General features: G+C 44.3%; 1 protein-coding gene across 3 annotated transcripts in view; it reads right to left on the bottom strand.

The window, feature by feature from the left end:
• Positions 1 to 1,773: 1,773 nt before the first annotated feature.
• The window catches only part of ARIA (ARM repeat protein interacting with ABF2), a 58,549-nt gene continuing 40,654 nt past the window's right edge, over positions 1,774 to 19,668 (bottom strand). The window contains exons 6-20 of one of the 3 annotated variants that reach the window (XM_086494918.1): positions 6,712 to 6,806; positions 6,553 to 6,628; positions 6,343 to 6,450; positions 6,142 to 6,273; positions 5,981 to 6,049; positions 5,336 to 5,395; positions 3,716 to 3,839; positions 3,493 to 3,635; positions 3,023 to 3,086; positions 2,862 to 2,941; positions 2,733 to 2,797; positions 2,526 to 2,643; positions 2,297 to 2,421; positions 2,068 to 2,197; positions 1,774 to 1,943 (exon numbers count right to left, since the gene is read on the bottom strand). In XM_086494918.1, coding sequence (XP_086351044.1) covers positions 2,104 to 2,197; positions 2,297 to 2,421; positions 2,526 to 2,643; positions 2,733 to 2,797; positions 2,862 to 2,941; positions 3,023 to 3,086; positions 3,493 to 3,635; positions 3,716 to 3,839; positions 5,336 to 5,395; positions 5,981 to 6,049; positions 6,142 to 6,273; positions 6,343 to 6,450; positions 6,553 to 6,628; positions 6,712 to 6,806 — 1,353 coding nt within the window. In that variant the 3' untranslated portion in view covers positions 1,774 to 1,943; positions 2,068 to 2,103. Of the gene's footprint in view, positions 2,198 to 2,296; positions 2,422 to 2,525; positions 2,644 to 2,732; positions 2,798 to 2,861; positions 2,942 to 3,022; positions 3,087 to 3,492; positions 3,636 to 3,715; positions 3,840 to 5,335; positions 5,396 to 5,980; positions 6,050 to 6,141; positions 6,274 to 6,342; positions 6,451 to 6,552; positions 6,629 to 6,711; positions 6,807 to 19,668 lie in introns of all 3 variants that reach the window. The other 2 variants (XM_086494917.1, XM_086494919.1) reach the window with 2 other exon arrangements.

Raw genomic sequence — 19,668 nt, 5'->3', positions numbered from 1 at the left:
CATTCTCAATCCCTTGGCCCTCCCCTTGTAGAGGTCTTCACCCAAATACATTCAAAATATTTATCACTCCCTTGGCTGCCATTCCTCCATGTTGAAAGGGATATGATTCTATGAAGGTCATAGTTTTCCTATAGAGAATGCAACATAGACAAAATAGTTCTGCAAGGAATGAGACACCTTGTAGTTTGGTCTGTGCAAAAAAAGATTGCAAGTCTTGGGATTGCGATGCACAACCTTGTGCATAAATACAGTGCACTAGAATTTCTTTCATTGTCTTCTTGCTTGCACCAAGCCCGAAAATATCTCGTATTTTCTAGCAAGACAGGATAGATTTTTTGTGCACACTTTCTTTCCTCTCCTCTACTTTCGCCTTGAAGATCTAGAAATCTAGTTGTTTTGCTCATCAAATTGATGTTCTAGGTCGCCTAGATCAAGCAGCCATGGATCTCAAATGGAGGAAGAAGAGTGTGCAAAATTAGCGGGAAGAGCAATGGAGAACAGCCTGCAAAATTGGTGTGGTAGAGGAGCAATGGAGAACATTGTGCAAAATTGGCAGGAAGAACAGAGCTAACGGAGGAGAGTGTGCAAAAAGCAGAGGAGAAGAGTGTCCAAAAAATGGAGAAAATAATATTTAAATGTAACTTTATGCACGTATAAATGTTGATGTGGGCATACTCGAAGATTAGTAATTGAAATTCACATCCGCAAGCGAAGAATGGAGATTTTTAAAGAGGCAGAAATAATAGCTCTCGATGAAAATTAGCACTCACTTCAAGAAAGTGACAGTCATCCAAATATTATTCTTAACAAAGTGCAATGTTAGAAATTCTGAACCATTTAAAAGCCATAGGGATTCCTTAAGAGAAGCTCGTGTCATTGGTTCAAAGCATTCTCTATTTCTCTTAATCCAGGAGGAAAAAGGCTGATCTCAAATTATGGATTCTACCTCCAAGACTGCTCCTTATACGATGAAAATGTCAGTTGTAACAAACATTTCACAATCAAAAGAGGAAAACCTTGGGGAAAAGAAGCAAAGCCAGCCAGTCGTTTGCTAAGGTGGGAAACCAAAGATGATGGATGCTAGCAAATGGCAAAGTTCCGAACGAGCTTGCTTCTTCAAGGTTTATCCAACTTGATTTACTTTCAACTTAAAAGAGACCAGATGCCACATTAAAAAAATACGGCAAACATTGTAGCCTCTATGGAGAGTGAGGTGAATCTCACATTTATCAGCTAAAGGCTTATTGATAGTTAGATTTAGGAAACAACATCGATGTTATATCATTTGAATAAGTGCACTCAACATTTTCGTGACTCACTCAAAGCTGTCTTAGTCAACACTGGCTGGTGGTTGAAAAAGAGCAGAAATCATCACCGGCATTTTATCTCAGCTTGCCTATCTTCGAGAATTGTGAAGCCTTATCAATCTTTGTACCTTGTACGATCACTCACCATTGTTCATCTCAGCACTTACAAGAATATCATTCTGGGACTGCTATGTGTGACTACACTCACATAACGCAATCAACTATTTTTCTTTCCTGTGAAATAAGTACTACTACAAATTACTATCTGATAAGGTTTGAGATCACTCCTCCATACATACATGCTTTAAGACACAGCCACTTCTCTACTTAAGCCTTTACTCAGTTCTAACAAATGCACAAGCATGTACCCTGTTCCTATTAGCTTTTTTAAGGCACCATAAAACTCACTCTAATAGGCATCTTACACAAAATGAAGGAGAAAAATAGTAACACCGGACCAACAATACACAAGAACTTGCCCAACTAAATCCAAGGACGTGTTTCTTAACATGGCCGAAAGTCCTTGTTGAACTTTCAAGAAGTAATTACAATGTATTGGCTGTTTGAAACATCAGCTTGATCACCAGATATTGGTGATTGCTTAGACTGTGCACGCTCTCCGGCAAAGCCAAGTCCCTGACAACACAGGTTGGTCTGGGTTAAAAGGTATAGACCAATGATAGCTACAGAACTCCAACCAAGAGGAAAACTGCTGGCCACATAAAACAAGTTCTGCACCCATCTTTGCAGTCCTACAAACCTTCTTTCATAATACACCCTGGTCCAGCAGGCTCTCTCAAGAAAGGGTTCTGATACATGGCTGAGGTCTTAAGATCCTCACCAAATAGTCTCGAATCTCTGGAATGATTTTTTGTATCAATGCTGGATACCTGAAAATGAGCATTAAACTTGTTGATGACGAACTAGAGGCCATAAATAAAATACAGGCAATAAAATCGAACACACAAAGTAGGACAAAGAAACAAGACCCTGTCATGGTACACATTTGCTTGTGCTGTTCGAGGATAAATAAAACACATGTATGCCGCAGCGATAAAGCATGGTATGCCTCTGTCAAGTCGTACACAATCGCCACATTGTCAACAGTCAAATCCTGTAGCAATTATTTTCTGAGGTTTAGAATCCCAATTTTTCTCGATATATTTAGACAGAAAGCTATCACCATGCTGGAGACAAAAGCATGTCCTTGACGTGTACCTGCGCTATAGCATGCTCACACAATCTCTTCAAGCCTTCCAGCAAATACTGATCCGCTGCTCTTAGAAGATCCTGGGCTACATCTGTATTTACTTCAACGCTACCGGTGTAGATGAATCTGCATGTTCACATTGCTTAGCCATAAAAAAAACAAGCAGTCCTTGAGAATATGCCGTTAAACAGCCAGTTCGATTAAAAGACTCAGACCTCATCATCAACTCAAATACTCTCCAGCTTATATTTGGGATTTCTATGTCCTTTGCCTCCTTTTCCTATCACATCAAAGTATGAGAAAAACTAGAACTAGTCTTTAATCTCTTTAAAAAACATACATACCCTATAGCCTCCGTCAAACATGGCACGAAAGGCGTCAGAAGAAGCAAGCAATGCAATGCGATGTGCAAAAAATCTGCTTCCTACATACATTCAGGATGAATGTTTATATTAGAACTATGCCTTCATATTAATAGATGCAGAAGAAAGGCACTAGAATTTACCTTCCACAAGGAAAGTTACATCAGACAAGGTGCTGCTGTTGACATAACGTTCCCCTAAATAGACCTGCAATGTTTATGTCAATTAGACCCTTATGAGCAGACGAGTATACTTCTGTGGTACAAACAATTCTTTCTTCGAAGCATGCACACAAGCTAGCCACCATCAACCTTCTTAATCTAAGTAGCTGCATGCATTCATTAGGCAGCTGAAACAGTTAAAGCGAAACATCCTTAAGCCCCTAGGTTTCACGACATCCTTTTAAGGAATATGTTATACAAGAAAAAGGAAAGCTCAGGTAGCTATCAAAAGCTTCCTCAATGTCAAGTCTGATGGCACTCTGCAACATACAATTAAAAGAAGAATCCCTCATTGAGTAAAGAGGTAGAACTAGGCATACAAAGGTTGGAGAAAGATGTGACAAGATATATGAACTGCATTAAGACTAACAAAAATTAAGGAAGAAGCATACTTGAGGTGTCGGAGGGGGAGGCGCAGTATCAATAGGAGACAACGCCGTAGCCTTTTTTGCCAATGTGTAAAGAGCAAGGGCACCATCACGCTGTTGCTTCGCACTAGAAAAGGCACTCAAGAGGCCCAAAAGCACTTCCATCCCTGAAGGGCGTCAACAAGAAAAAAGTGATCATGAAACCTGTGGAGCAATGCCAAGAAAGGGAAACCCTAGCAGTTAATACCATTGTTCTCTATGAATATTGTTCGCTGATCATCTGGAGAGCACAAATGAGCTAGGGTCAATGCAACTCTTCTTTGAACATGTTTGTCTGGTAAGCGCATTAGATATAAGAGATGCTTCAACACCTATAACAAGAACCGTAACATATTAAATAGGTCAAAAGCCTTGTCAACGCAATCAAGAGTCTCCAAACTCCATGCTAACAACAATAACAGCTCATCATAAACTATCAGTGCAAAGAATCTACAGCACAAAATTCAACCCCTACGTAACCCTGCAAATGCCTCACTCTATTCCGCTCACTACGTTCCTTTATTTCCCACCTTGTTTGGTACTGTGATCAGCAGAACTTTCAGCTCAACATTTTCCACAACTGCAATTTGAAGTTGTAAATAAAAAGCTGAACAAGCAGAGAATAGTAAGAGAAGCTAGCCTTGGGAGCTAGAGCATTCCTACACCAAAAAGAGTTGGGGCCCTATGTCCCTGCTTGGAATTTCCTAGAACAATGCCCTGGTATAGGTATTTCCTTAGTCCTTACGGCAGGTTACAAACCTTAAGTAAGAAGGCTTAGCTCTAATAGCTTCCTGTGCACACACACACCTGGTGGGGTGATTTGTGCTGAAACCTACGGCCATCCCTGATAAAGGGTCCAAGGCTAGCCCCTCCAAACAAACCCTAAAGATAGAAGTAAACCTACGGCCATCCCTGATAAAGGGTCCAAGGCTAGCCCCTCCAAACCAACCCTAAAGATAGAAGTAAACCTTTAAAACTAATATCGCCGATGTCCCATGTGAAAATCACCCAAAATTGCAATCTCTTTAAACTGCAGTTGACAAAAATTGTGCAGATAGAATCAAGCTTTAACCTATGAGTTGAAACTGCTGAAATGGGGGTTACAGAGAGTGCAGCCAGAATCTTAGGACCTGCCTGAACTACTTAGAGCCTAGAGGTGATGACCATCAACAATCTTGGGTCACATTTACCATTATGGCTCATTCCTATCTTTCATGTGTGTTTATCGACCACTATTACCATTACTAATATCTCAGAATTAACTAACTTCAAAGAACAAATGGGCCTCTGTAGCCGTTGACCTCACTCCAGCAATTATTCAGCTCTCAATTGCCATCAATCTCCCACTCATTTTCCTTAAGAGTTTTCTGTTGAATAGGAGAGTGCCAACCATAGGAGCCACAAGGCTAGCGCTACTGTGTGAGTGTAATACTTAAAGTCGTATGTGTAGATGCAACACCACTTCGGTAGCTCCCATCTACCCTTTGCACATTGCACTGGTTGATATTTCAATTGGTTTGCGTTCAATTCTTGTACACTTATCTCACAATCATGAAGGTCAATCCAGACTTGTCGCCTCACTCTAACACATTTGACACCATGATAGAAAACGGCAAAATATGAAAACCATAGAATTAGCATAAATACCAAACATAAGAACTCAATCTCAACATGATACAAACAGCTTAATGAGTATGCGAGGTAATGCTTCCACAGAACTCCCTTAGGCAACTGGATCAAATATGTAAGATGATGCTTCCACATAACTGCCCCTGCGTAACTGGAGCTTTGCATTATTACTTCCACAAAAAAAGAGTAACATACGCACCCGACCATGTATCTTCTCCTCCAACCTTTTCAAAGTCTTTGTCACACAGTCTTTTGATGCCTGCTCAGAAACGACCAGATTACATATTTGACAGCCAAAGATGAATCTTGTTACTTTTCAATAAGAGAAAAACAACTTCACGCACATAACTGACCTCACAACAAAGTTCATAATTAAAACAAAATTCATGGTGCGTCTGCAATCTCAACAATTACTAAGGAAGCAAGGGGGCGTGAATCCGCTACCTTGGTGTAAAACAGGCATAGTTACATTAACATACTTTGACCTAAATTACCCCTGCTATTGAGCATTCATGATGTCACGCCGATGTCATACTATTAAGTCAATAGTGTGCATCATGGAGCTAATGCTTGTAACTACTGGATGGCATATTCACCATGTGAAATTGTGGTCCATTAATCTACAGACAAGTGAAGGAAACAAACACTTTCTCCCTGTGAAAATTATGGCCCATTTGTCTTTCACAAGGGGAGGATGATGTAAACCTTCCACCTGACCCATTTGTAATGAATCATGTCATCTGCATACATTACTGACTTCATAAAAGCATAAGAAGGAACTCCATCAACTTGGACAAAGTCAATGACCCTCTAGCCTTTTAAAGGCAATGAGTGAGGTATTCACCTGTACAATGAGATCGCCATCCTGCAACCTCTGTACACCCCCTTCCTTGACAATGTCAGAGACGTTATCCTAGCCAGAGGTACAAGCACAGCCACAGTTCTAAGGTAAGGCTGATGTCTTAACTGCACAACTTGAACCACGAAAAACATTCAGATGTTTACCTCATTGTCAGCTAGCCCATACAAAGCAAAAGCGGCATTGTGCTGAAGTGAGCCATTCTTGGAGTCCAAAAGCTCCAGCAATGGTTTAAGGCCTCCATCATGAACAATTCCAGCTTGATTGTGCGTGTTCTGCTATACCAAGCAATCATCACACTTGCCAAGCAAAGACGAGGAGAAAATATGTATGAATATAACAATTACCTGAGCCAATCTTCCTAAAGCAAAAGCTGCCATCTCCCTCAACTGAGGATCTGCGGCCTCCAACATTCTTATTAGAGGCCTAACAGCACCGCGTTGGACAATATGAACCTGAAACTTGTAGCTGCTAACAAATCAGCACACTTCGTATTCTGTATCACTTGAACTAACACTAGCATTATTTTTTTCAGTTTCAAAAACTTCAGACACGACCTTGCATTCTGGATCTGTAGTGGCAAACTGTCCCAGTAGAAGTGCTGCCTCTCTCTGACTTTCTTGGCATCTTGAGCTGCTTGAATGAATAATTCTTAATAAGGTTGAAAGGTAACACATGCTTATATAAATAAAATAGAATTCATGAACAGGGCAAACCTTAACAGGCCAATCACAGGCTGGAGAGCACCCGCTAAAAGAACCTCCTTTTTTATGTTGACAGAAGAATGTACAAGGTTACCAATAACCCCTACCTAGCAAAAGACCACCAATAATCAGACTACCACATATGCCAAAAGGTCCGTACATTACTAGTATTCATCGACTTCAACAAAATCGATTTGTCTTTTTCTCTGTAATGAGACTAACCATCCTATGTTTGAGCAGCCAGTCAAATACAGGAACCTTATCAACAAACTTTCAACTAAACGAATACCCTTCGTGCAAGTTGTCAACAGAGACTCTTTGTCAATGCTTCAAAAATTGATTACCAAAATCCAATGATGCACCTTCACGGCACAAAACATCATTTTCACTAACCAGACCTCCAGTGTGGGTATCCAAATGAGATGTTTCAAAATATAAAATGTTCAACGTGATTTGTGAGTCACATGCTAGTTGTTGAAGCCTAATACAGAAGCTCTCTCTTTCAGCTTGTCATCACCTGGGCATTTGCAAACCATGTAAACTATGTGGTCTAGCTTCATGCCACAAAATTGTGACGTGGCATGTCCTAACTTGCAAATACTGGCCGAGTGGCCCAACCGAGGGGTTAGTTAAAAACCTAACCCTACCCACTGGCAGAACCCGACCGAGGGGCCTAAACCCTTATGAATAAAGTAGGAACCCAAATCGCATGGAGCATGCTGACGTGGCAGATCATACGGCTTGGCCCGGAAATTGTGGCAGCTTGTTGACGTGGCACAAAGTGCGGATTTTTGTGTAATATTTTTAGCTAAGGCTACAAATGAATGAAAATGATTTTTGTGCACAAGAACAAATTTATGAATTGATTGGTACCAAATAATAACTTTAATAGACGGGTAAATTTTCCGGTGCAATGTGTCATCTGGAAATTTATCGGTCTCCAAATAGTATGATAAGTGGAACATTAGCCAAACACAGTGCAAAACATATCTAAACAAGCACATGAATAAGATGGTGTCCCTTATTCTCCCAGAAAAGTCACGATTCACATTTTTATTGTAGCAGCCCAAGAAAGTGGCCAACCGGACACGGTGTAAATACGTCCCCAAGGGAGCAGGCAGGTTGAGTCGGGAGGAGCATGAAATAGCAGAGGTAAATTTGCTACAGATAGGCTAGAAACCGACCCGTTTGGCATTCATTTTCAAGTTTAAAGGTTTTAACCTTGAAAAATAAGTGGCCGAATCAGTATGAAAGAGGTCAAATTTAAAAACATTAAAAAATATAAGACTCATAAACAGCAAGTAGTGTGACAATTATAAAGAAGGCAGCGTGGGTTTTCTACAAGCTCTCTTTCTCCCATGTACAGCGCCATCTGGTAAAGAAAATCATACGCTAGCCTATAAAGAAGGTAGCGCTACCCAATGCAAGCTTCTCTCAACAATTTACCACGCTGAGCGCGAGCAGAGCGCTCTCTCTCTCAGCTCTGCTCTCTCAGGGCTCTCTCTCTGTGACGTTGTGTTCAGCTCTCACTCACTAACTTTGTGGTTGCATTATCAAAATATTGGGACATTTGAGATGTGGGATCTCGTTCACGGGTCTTTTTCGGGTTTCTTTCTGGGATGATGAGAGATCTCTCTTCTCTCTCCTCTCTCTCCTCTCTTCTCTCTCTCTCTCTCTCTCTCTCTCTCTCTCTCTCTCTCTCTCCTCTCTCTCTCTCTCTCTCTCTCTCTCTCTCTCTCTCTCTCTCTCTCTCTCTCTCTCTCTCTCTCTCTCTCTCTCTCTCTCTCCTCTCTCTCTCTCTCCTCCTCTCTCTCTCTCTCTCTCTCTCTCTCTCTCTCTCTCTCTCTCTCTCTCTTCTCTCTCTCTCTCTCTCTCTCTCTCTCTCTCTCTCTCTCTCTCTCTCCTCTCTCTCTCTCTCTCTCTCTCTCTCTCTCTCTCTCTCTCTCTCTCTCTCTCTCTCTCTCCTCCTCTCTCTCTCTCTCTCCTTCTCTCTCTCTCTCTCTCTCTCTTCTCTCTCTCTCTCTCTCTCTCTCTCTCTCTCTCTCTCTCTCTCTCTCTCTCTCTCTCTCTCTCTCTCTCTCTCTCTCTCTCTCTCTCTCTTCTCTGGAAATGGAGCTTCTCTCTCTCTCTCTCTCTTTTCTCAAGCTTGCTCTCTCTCTCTCGCTCTCTTCTCTCTCTCTCTCTCTCTTCTCTTCTCTCTCTCTCTCTCACTCTCTCTCTCTCTCTCTCTATCCTCTCCTTCCTCTCTTGCTCTCTCCTCTCTCTCTCTCTCTCTCTCTCTCTCTCTCTCTCTCTCTGGGCGGAGAATTAGGTTGGATATGAAGAGGAGTGATCAGAGAGAAGGAGAGTTCAGATTCAGAGCAAAGGCTCAGACTAGGAGTCAGTTACACATAGAACAGTCTCCGGATTGTTCAGCAGTTAGTGCGAAAGATGATAGAAAGAAGCGGGCCTTTTTAGCCCAGATGGAACGTTGATTTGTATCAGCTCTTTTGAGCCGAGATTCAGGAGAGGCCTGAGCGTCTCTTTCCATGAGCCTCACTCCTCCATTGATACCTCTCCGAGATTTGGGTCAATATGCAGCCATCATTATGAAGTACCTAGGCAACCCCACCATTACCAGACCTCTAGAGCATGTCCAGCACTAGTATATTCTTTACCACTGTGTTGGTGAAGAACGCCATTGACGGATGAGGGACTAGGAGGTATATGATCATGGATGGTTTGGTGGCAGAGCACTTGATAACATGGTAGAGATTTACTGTCAGAGGTTTCTTGCGCGGTTGTTCTAACGCTGTCATGTGTGAGGGACTACCCGATGTCCTGGAGATTATCTCTATTGTACTCTTTTCAAGGCAGGGGACCACGGTACAGGGAAACTTACGTTTTTATGATAGGGCACACTTGGCACGGTTGTATGCATCCATTCTTGAACAGTATGAGTAAATGGGCAGGAAGAAAATGAGGGCATACGAGCATCAGGACAGGCTGGATTCAGAGGGGTTTCTCACTTTGGACCATAATTTACACTCAAGAGCCATTATTGAGGAGGGTCGGGCACAGGGAGGACGGATGTATTGTTGCCTTTGTGGGACTTCCGCAAGGCATTTGACACAGTGCCGAGGGCAGATTGATGCAAAGGATACTGAAGTTGGGAGTACCCACAGAGATCATATGGGGGATCATGGCTTTATACGGCTCAGTGATTGGCCAGGTACGCACTCCTGAGGGGATTTCTGACATTGTTCATTCCACTATTGGAGTGAAACAGGGGTGTCCTTTGTCCCCTACACTTTTTGGTATGTATGTAGATGAGGTCTCTGACTACATTGACAGAGAGGGTGACAGAGGCGCTCAGCTGGCAGGGACATGGATCCCTTTATTATTATATGCTGATGATATTGTGTTAATGTCAGAGTTGCCAGAGGGCATGCAAAGACATTTGGATGCATTGCGCAACTTTGCAGAGGATAGTGGACTGTCTGTGAACCTTGGTAAAACCAAGGCTATGGTGTTTAACACCACACCACAGTGGGTCAAGAGATCGGCACCTACACTCGTATATGGCCAAGACACTGTGCAGTACACAGATGAATATACATATCTGGGGGTGGTATTCACGGGACCGAGGTTTACCCTGAGGAGAGCAGCAGAGACTAGACTATCCAGAGCCTATGCGGCATTAGGAGGGCTAGAGAGGATGTGTTCGCAGGTTCAGTTTCAAGAACCACGAACAAAACTATGGCTCTCTTTGGTTGCTTCAGCTATGCTTTATGGGGTCCAAGTTTGGGGACCATCTGTGAATCATGACAGTTGGAGGAACATGGAGAGACCCTTGGTATTTTTGATATCCCGGATGATTAGAGCCAAGGCCTCGATACCACATGCGATTATTCGAGCGGAGGTAGCCGCCCCTCCTATAGAGATTGAGGCTCTTACCAGATCAGTGTCCTTTATGCACAATCTATGGGATACACATAGAGGCAGATATACTAGATTGGCTCTTGAGTCCTCTAGACAGTTAGCGATGCAGGGAGATGCATCATGTTGGTATGCACAGATGACCTCATGGTTTCAGAGGCATGGTCTCAGCATGGATAGATTGCCTCCCTTTCAGTATTCCCTAGATGCACCCTCCCTGCCAGTCACACGGACGGAGATCACTAGACTCATTCGTCAGGATCTTATACAATTGGACACCAGGAGGACATGGGTAGAGCCGATACAGGAGTTGGGCACGAAGATGGCTTTCTACAAAGAGCACCTTCTCCAACTTTTAGGGGATGGGTTTGTGACTCGTCCGAACTACATGGACACTCATTTATCTCATGGTCTGCGATGTGCTATTGGTCAGATTCGCACATCCTCACACCAGCTGGAGATTGAGACGGGTAGATTCAGAGGGATACCACCAGAGGCTAGGATATGTCAACTATGCGGTAGAGAGCAAGAGACAGAGCTACACTACATATGCCACTGCACTGTGTATTATGAGATACGAGGGCGCTTCCATTGCTTATTCAGGGAGGGTTTTGGACCCCTAGATAGAGTCATGAGGTATCAGGACCAGAGATGCCTTGGCTTATATCTACTTGAGCTACACCGACATAGAGACAGTCTGTTGGGGAGACATGGAGTACGACAGTCGCAGAGACAGATCACAGATTTCTTTGGATCGAGGGAGCCAAGAGACCAACCACCAGTACAGGGTTGTACCCGCATTCATACCAGAGGCACCCTCATTGACAGGGCGATTGAGCTCGGGAGATCGAGACGACCACGACCGAGACACAGGAGCACACTACATCGACGGAGACTCCAGCAGAGGATCAGAGGCATTCTAGCACGACACCTAGATTTTCATTGAGGGCCTATTCTACATTTTCACATCTCACATTTCACACTTCATTTCAGTTTTCATTTTTACTTTCAGTACTTTTTGTACTTGTACTTCAGACATTGTATTAGATTCACCACTTTGTATCTGATGGTCTCATAGGCCATTTTGGCCTTTTGAAGACGTTAATATATCATTTCATTTCATTTCATTTCTCTCTCTCTCTCTCTCTCTCTCTCTCTCTCTCTCTCTCTCTCTCTCTCTCTCTCTCTCTCTCTCTCTCTCTCTCTCTCTCTCTCTCTCTCTATCTATCTATCTATCTATCTATCTATCTACCCCCCATCAGCAATTTATCCCTCAGTGCTCCTGTGAGGATTGTGCGAAGGTTACGAAGCTCGCAGCGAAGGTGAATTTCAGCCATAGAAGCTTGTATGCCTCCCCGTGGGGAATAGCCACCCTCAGACAAGCACAGTATTGGCTGTCCGTGCATTTTCAACACTCTCACAAGTTCCAGAAGCAATTTCCAATCAAGGCGTACTCGCTTGGGCATCCTATAAGCAAGCAATTAGCAGTAGGGACCTCTCTCGCCAAGAAGACTCCATAATGAAACAGAAATAGCTGTTTCCAGCTATATCAAATTTCAGCCACTAGGCTCATGATTTACAATTTTACATGCATTTTTATGCATCAAAATAGTCTCCATGACAAAGAACAGTGTAAGCCATTCCAATTCGTGTGTTTGTAAAAGTTCCGTATTAATAGAAAATCTCGAGGAGGGCCGGGGGGGGGGGGGGGGGGGGGGGGGGGGGGGGGGGGCATCTTTTAGTCCCTACTAAATAGGCTCATGATTTACAATTTTACATGCATTTTTATGCATCAGAATAGTCTCCATGACAAAGAACAGTGTAAGCCATTCCAATTCATGTGTTTGTAAAAGTTCCGTATTAATAGAAAATCTTGAGGAGGGCCGCGCGGGGGGGGGGGCCGCCATCTCTTAGTCCCTACTGTCGTGTTCTCTCCTTGCATTATTTTCCACATATTCTTGTGGATTTTTATGCTAGTTTAATTGAATAAACTCAAAAGTATTTAAGTGCACGCTTCCGTTTCTGTGACAATGGTATCAAAGCAAGGCCCTCTCGAACCAAGGTTCTCGCCTCTTGGATCTCATTTCCTAGACTCGGGGCATGGCATCCCTACAATTCTTTTCCGACTCTCCTTCCGAAGCCTTCTTCCGACAGAATAACTCTGCTTTCCTAGACATGAAGTCCTTCCTTGGAAATCTTAACTTTCGGATCCCAGCTTGAGAGTCTACCACTCTCAAATCCGTGGATCTACTCCCAAACTCAAGGTGCCAAACCCTTGGGCTGATCTAGCTCTAGTTCCTCAGAGCGCTTTTCTCTTGCAGAGGCTTAGGCCTTCCTCTGCTCCTGCTCCCTCACGAAGAGGATGTACTCCTGCAAACAAATAGTCAAAGATCAAAACATAAAAACGTTACCTTTGAAGTCTCGACACTCGGAATGCAACTCGGTTCTCGAAAGGAAATTTCCAGGAAGAGATCTCTACACAGAGAATCCTCTCTTCCAATCCTACACACAGAAGAGGTGTGCTCTCAGGTTTTTTCTCGTAAATCAGCCCCGTCTACAATGTTTATGCGCTCTACGTAGGCACTTCTTTGCGATGGAACTTGCCCACTGGGTCTTGGCGACATCTGGTACACTCGGGCCAGCCATGGGCATCACCAGCGGCGTCAACTATATGGCTGAAATCTGCAGCAGCACCTTCTTTCTTCCAGCGCTGGCCTTTCGATATCCCTGTGAGTGAGAGAGTGCTTTTTATTGCTCCTGTCAACCGGTAGGAATAGGGGGGTTCCTTCTAGCAAGGATAGGTCAGATGGGTGGCACCTCAGATAGAGAGAGGAGAGATCGCTGGTTCTTCTACCAAAAAGAGAGGGAGACGACTAGAGAGAGTCGCACAGATCTCCAAGGAGGAGTTGTCAACAATGATACACGCTCTGACACAATAGAGACATTACCTGCTCGGAGCAGATTTCTCACAGTGTTTACAGATCATCAAAGTTTGAAATATTTCTTTTCCCAGGAGTAGCTTTCGGATAAGCAAATGAGATGGGCGAATATTTTGTCGCAATTCCATTTTGGATTGTTCTCGTAAAAAGAAAGAAGAATTTGATGGCAGACGCATTGTCTTGAAACCACTAGTATCGGCCATTTCGGCGATACATCATCAAGACTTTGAAGATATGACTGATCAGTACCCTACAAATCCCGATTTTGCTGACATCTTTGACCGGTTGAGAAAGACTATGTTGATTGTCAAAAGAGTTGACAACGTCATAATCCGTCTTTTGCTGGGCATAAAGGCATCGAGAGTACCTTGAAAGGGGTGGAAAAGTATTTCTACTTGCCTTAGTTCAAAAAGAATGTGGATGAGTGCGCACTTGTTTGGAGTGTCAATACGTCAAGTTCGACTTACATGAAGCACCAAGACTACTAGATCCTTTACCTATTCCACACCTACCTTGGGAGAGTATAGCAATGGATTTTATCTTCGATCTTCCTAAGACTCAAAGTAGGCATGATGGCATTTTGACAATCATCGGCCAATTCAGCAAGTAGGCTCACTTCATTCTGGTAAAGAAGACAATGAAAGCCAATCATTTGGCCAAGCTTTTCTGAATCTATAATGTCAAATAGAGACCCCAGACTTACAAGCTTCTTTTGGAGAGCAATATGGGAGAATATAGACACACGCCTCGACTTCTCGTCCTCGTTTCATCCACAAACAAATGGGCAATGTCACAAACGCTGACGTGTCAAGCCATTGAAGACCCGATGGGTTAGGGCTCTTCGAGCCTAACCCTAGCCGATTGATAGATCCCGGCCAAGGGGCCTACACCCTAAGAGAAGAAGCAGCAGAAGAAGTTTTACCAGCTTTCAAAGTCTTGCTGAGTGGCCTATTTTTAAAGACACCAACTTATGGGACCCCATCCAATGGGACCCAATGATTTGCGCCGACCTCCTGATGTGGCAATGTACATACCGTCATGATTTGCGTTGCCAGTTGTTTGTTGACATGGCAGATCTATACGAAATTCCCTAAAATTAGGCTCGCTATTGTTTGTGCTAGCTTTTGAAGACCAAATGCTTTTGACTTGAAGCTTTTCACTGTAAATTGCTTTTCAAGGCCAAGGGCCTTTAAATTTGTGCCAAGGGCTCATTCTCTTGCACGTTTCCACGTGGAAGTGCAAAGGATAGAGTCCTAGCGTTGTACTAAGTTCAAGGAATATAACGAAAAGGGCACAAGTGTTTGGTGCCAATGCTCTCTTGGGGTGGAACTTCGCCACTCCCCATCTCGTGTGTCGTGCACTCTCTCTCTCTCTCTCTCTCTCTCTCTCTCTCTCTCTCTCTCTCTCTCTCTCTCTCTCCAATTGTTTTCAAGTACTAAAAGTTGTCTCGTTTGTTCTTCTCCGTCGGCACGTGGTGCCCTCCCATTACAATGGTATCAGAGCTCTAGTCGTGTGCTTTTCTCAAAGCATACCGGTCCTACCAAGAACAGACATAGCATCATGGCATTTATGGATTCGACAAAATACCTGCAATTTCTTCTCGACGAGCTTCACGGCATCCGCAACAGAATCTCCCAATGTTGCAGGGTTTTCAACAGTTTCTCTAATGCCCCAGGTGATTGTCAAAGTCGACCATGCGGAAGCATAGAGACCAAGGGGGGAATGCACGCGCACGCGTGGTTTGGGGGGGGGGGGGAGAGAGAGAGAGAGAGAGAGAGAGAGAGAGAGAGAGAGAGAGAGAGAGAGAGAGATGAAATGTTATATTAACGTCTTCAGAAGGCCAGAATGACCTATGAGACCAAAAAGTTACAATGTGGTGGATTTGATACAAAGTCAGAGTAACAAAAATGACATAATAAAATGCTATGTAATCCGAAACAGCTAGGTGTGATCTAAGCAGCTAGGTGGGATAGCTAAATCACAGATCACAAAAGATCTAGCATCAGTCGCTGGCGGATCTCATCAATCTCCTCCATGGTTAATAGCCTCACCGAGCGTCGTGCATGTCACGCCAAAGTGATCCGAATCCTCTGATGCAGCCTCCGTCAGCATTGAGTAGATTGGAGAGGATGTGTTCACATGTTCAGTTTCAGGAGCCTCGGACGAAGCTCTGGCTCTTTGACACCCTAGTGGCTTCTGCATTGCTCTATGGAGCTGAGATTTGGGGACCTTCATTGGACCATCATGGGAGGACAGTTCACACTGATGGATGGGGGGACATGGAGAAGCCACTAGTTTCTATCATCTCACGGCTCATTAGAGCCAAGGCTTCAGTACCACGTGCCATTATCAGAGCAGAGCTAGCTGCCCCCCCACTAGTGATTGAGGCGCTCACCAGATCTGTCTCCTTCATACACCGCATGTGGGAACTTCCCAGAAACAGGCATGCTTGCCTTGCACTTGAGTCCTCTCGACAGTTAGCCATGCAGGGAGATACAACATGCTGGTATGGGGAGATGACATCATGGTTTCAGGCGCATGGGTTCAGCATAGACAGACTGGCCCCCTTCCAGTACTCACTGGATGCACCCTCTCTGGCTCTCAGACAGTCCGAGATCACCAGGCTCATCCGCCAGGACCTGACTCGGCTAGACACCATGAGAACATGGATATAGCCAGCACAGGAGCGGAGCACAAAAATGGCTTTCTACAGAGAGCATCTTCTCCAACTTACGAAGGACGGTTTTGTGACGAGACCCAGATACATGGACACCCACTTGTCTCATGGGATACGATGTGCTATTGGCCAGATACGCACATCTTCACACCAACTGCGGATCGAGATTGGGAGATACAGCAGGTACCAGCAGAGGCCAAGACATGCCTCCTGTGTGACCTGGAGCCTGAGACAAAGTTGCACTACACATACCACTGCCCCGTCTACTAAGAGATACGTGGCCGCTTCCATTGCTTGTTCAGAGAGGGCTTCGGACCACTCTCCAGAGTCATGCGGTACGAGGATCAGAGATGCTTGGGTCTGTTTTTGCTCGAGCTGCACAGACACAGAGAGAGCCTAATGAGGGGAGAGGCCAGCCAGTCTCAGAGACGGATTACAGACTTCTTTACAGCAGACACTGGACACCCAGAGGAGCTACTACCACAGAAGAGCTCGCCGCCTCACACCAATGGCACACTACCCAACCGAGCGACCGAGCTAGGGAGATCCAAACGCCCACGATTGCGGAGGACTACACAGCAGAGAACCAACCAACCGTAGCAATGAATTGATGATAATAGGGGCTAGGTGTGCTTATATAGCCACCTCAGTAGATTGCCCTACCCAAACTTTGGCAAATAAGCAAATAAAATACCTAAAGCCAAAATAAATAATGGGATCACATTGGCTATTCACTTGAAATGCTCCAAACTTTAACACCCTCTCTACAACTCATAGTGGACATAAATGATGAGACCAAGTCGATGAAGAAGCTACCAAGAACACCCCAACAGCAATTGTCATATTGGATACACCTTGGATTTGCTAGTATCAATGTGTCACCTCACAATAATGCCATCTTGAACACCAAATGCCTTTTAGAAAGGTAAATTGTAGACCACACACTGTCCAAGAATCCCCATTGATAGACTGTGAACACATCACGTCCAAATACTCCAAGATAATGAACTTTGAAACACATCCTTTCATAATCCCGCCAACAACAACGGATCGGTGCAATCATCCATAATGTTTAAGGTACGTCTGATTGGTTCCCCGCAAGATGCATGTGCCTTGAATTTCGACCCACGGGTTCAAACACCAATAACTTGAACTCCAACACAAGGGTCCAAATTATTTTTAGGGAGCACTACTTGCCCCTCGGCCACTCACAAGCCTCTTTGGCTGAAGCTAGTGGGGGGAGCCCTTGCCAGTGTACTCACCACCACACCAACAATCGCTTAATCCGAAGCCTCATCCACATACATGCCAAGGCCAAAAAGAGTGGGGGATAGTGGGCAGCCCTATATCAACCCAATTGTGGAGTGAATAATCTCTGAAACCCTACGGGCATACGCACTCATTCTGTAACTGTCTTGTACAAGGCCATGATCCTCCATATGAGCTCTACCGACACTCCCAACTCCTGCATTCTGGGCATCAATCTGCCCCTCGGAACTATATCAAAAGCTTTGTGGAAATCCACAAAGCTACAATAAATCCTCCTCCCATGAAATCTGCTCTCCTCAATAATAGCTCGTAGTGTGAGAATGTGATCTAGGGTAGAAAAGACCCTCCAAAAACCAACTTGGCATGCGCTCTGATGCCCTCTCTTTCTGCCCATCTGCTCAGCCCATGCTCAATGACGGATGGATATAATCTTGGCTAGTGTGCGTCCAATCATGGTAGCACGGTAACTCCCAGGTAAAGTAGGGTCCCCAGATTTGAAAATAGGTACAATCGTGGACATGCTCCAAGAATCAAGGAAACCCTCTCACACATAGTTCTAGTAAACATCAATGCACGAGGATCAGCCAAAAGATCCTTCGCATGTATAAAATGCTTAGCTACCAAGCCATCATGGTCATATGCTCCCTCAGTCTTCATTCTATCAATAGCCTTCTTTACCATCTCCGTAGTAAGGAAAGCGCGTGTGTGGGCATGCTTCTGGTGGATCTTGCAATAATTGTTGGTCCATGGCCATGTAGAGAGAAGTAGCATACTCACCCCATATGTTTATAGATGTAATAGCTGGTACTGGGGAATTGTCACAAGACGCGCACCACGTGCTAATAGAAAAGGACAGACTGAACAGACTTTTAGCACTTCAATAACAACTAAACTCAAAGAGAGAGACGACACGTGACACGGAGTGGCGGAATTCCACCCCAAAGAGTATTGGCCCCAAACCTTGGCGCCCCTTTCGGTATTTCTATATATTGCATCAACTCAATACAAGCTCGTACTCCAGACATTGCACCTTCTCCAGGAAGCATGCCAGAGAATGAGCCCATGGCCTCATATTTAAAGGCCCTAGGCCCCAAAAATAGTTTACATGAAAAGCCTTCAAACTCAAAAACTTATGGTCCAAAAGCAATGCCAAAGTTGTCAACGTAAATCACGGAATTCTGTACAACTGCCACGTCAACAATCAGTGCAAAACGCGGAAATACGTACAGTTTCCCACGTCATCATGTCAACACAATTTCCGAGTTTTTTTTTACAGCTGCCACGTCATCAACTGCTATGCAAGTCTTTGAGAGTGTGTGTGGGTCCTGCTTTATTTTAATCCTTTATGTCACTTGGGGCCCCATCGGTGTGACACCCCCCTTCTTGAAAGAAAGTAATCGTCCGCAATTACAGCATATCTACAAAACAATTCAAGTTAGCTCAAAATTTCCGAGGATCATTCCAAGGACAATCTTTGCTATTCTTTTGGTTAAGGAGGTGGCTTCTCCTTTCGGCTCTTTTGATCAAGGAGTTGGCTTCTCCTTTCGTCCAATTCGAAACTCTTGAAATGCTCACGTAGTAAAATTAGCCATCACACCCAGACCGCACTGATCTTCCACTGGTGTCTTGATGCACTAAAATTACATACCCCAGCAACCTCATCCAGTTAAGAATATTTAGTAGTTGGCACATCACAATGCAACACAAATGCTTACATATGCATGTTACAAGACATAACAAACAGCGCCGCTAAGCACTCCCCCGAGACAAGCGGTCTGCGGTATGAAGCTACTCAACGACTACCTCGTCACTCCCCTCACAAATAACCTAAAAAGGTATGGGCCATGAGCTCAGAGGACTGTACAACCAAACGCTCCACAGACCGCAGTCTGCGTCGCTTGGAGGTTCAAGCATAAAACAAAACGCTCCCCAGGCATCGGCCTGCTTCGTTCGAAGGTTTTCTAGCATACAACGGAGCGCTCCCCAGACATCGGCCTGCGTCGTTCCGAGGTTTTCAAACATACAACGAAACGCTTCCCAGGCATCGGCCTCCGTCGTTTCGAGGTTTTCAGATATTACAAAACGCTCCCCAGGCATCGGCCTGCGTCGTTCCGAGGTTCAAACAATACCAAAACAATATTTCTCACTTCTCCACCCGGGAGTAAA

Source organism: Adiantum capillus-veneris, chromosome 22, assembly GCF_014529385.1.
Source record: "Adiantum capillus-veneris isolate H3 chromosome 22, ASM1452938v2, whole genome shotgun sequence".
Taxonomy (NCBI): Eukaryota; Viridiplantae; Streptophyta; class Polypodiopsida; order Polypodiales; family Pteridaceae; genus Adiantum; species Adiantum capillus-veneris.
Note: the sequence above shows the minus strand (reverse complement) of the source record. Positions and strands in the feature narration are given on the sequence as shown.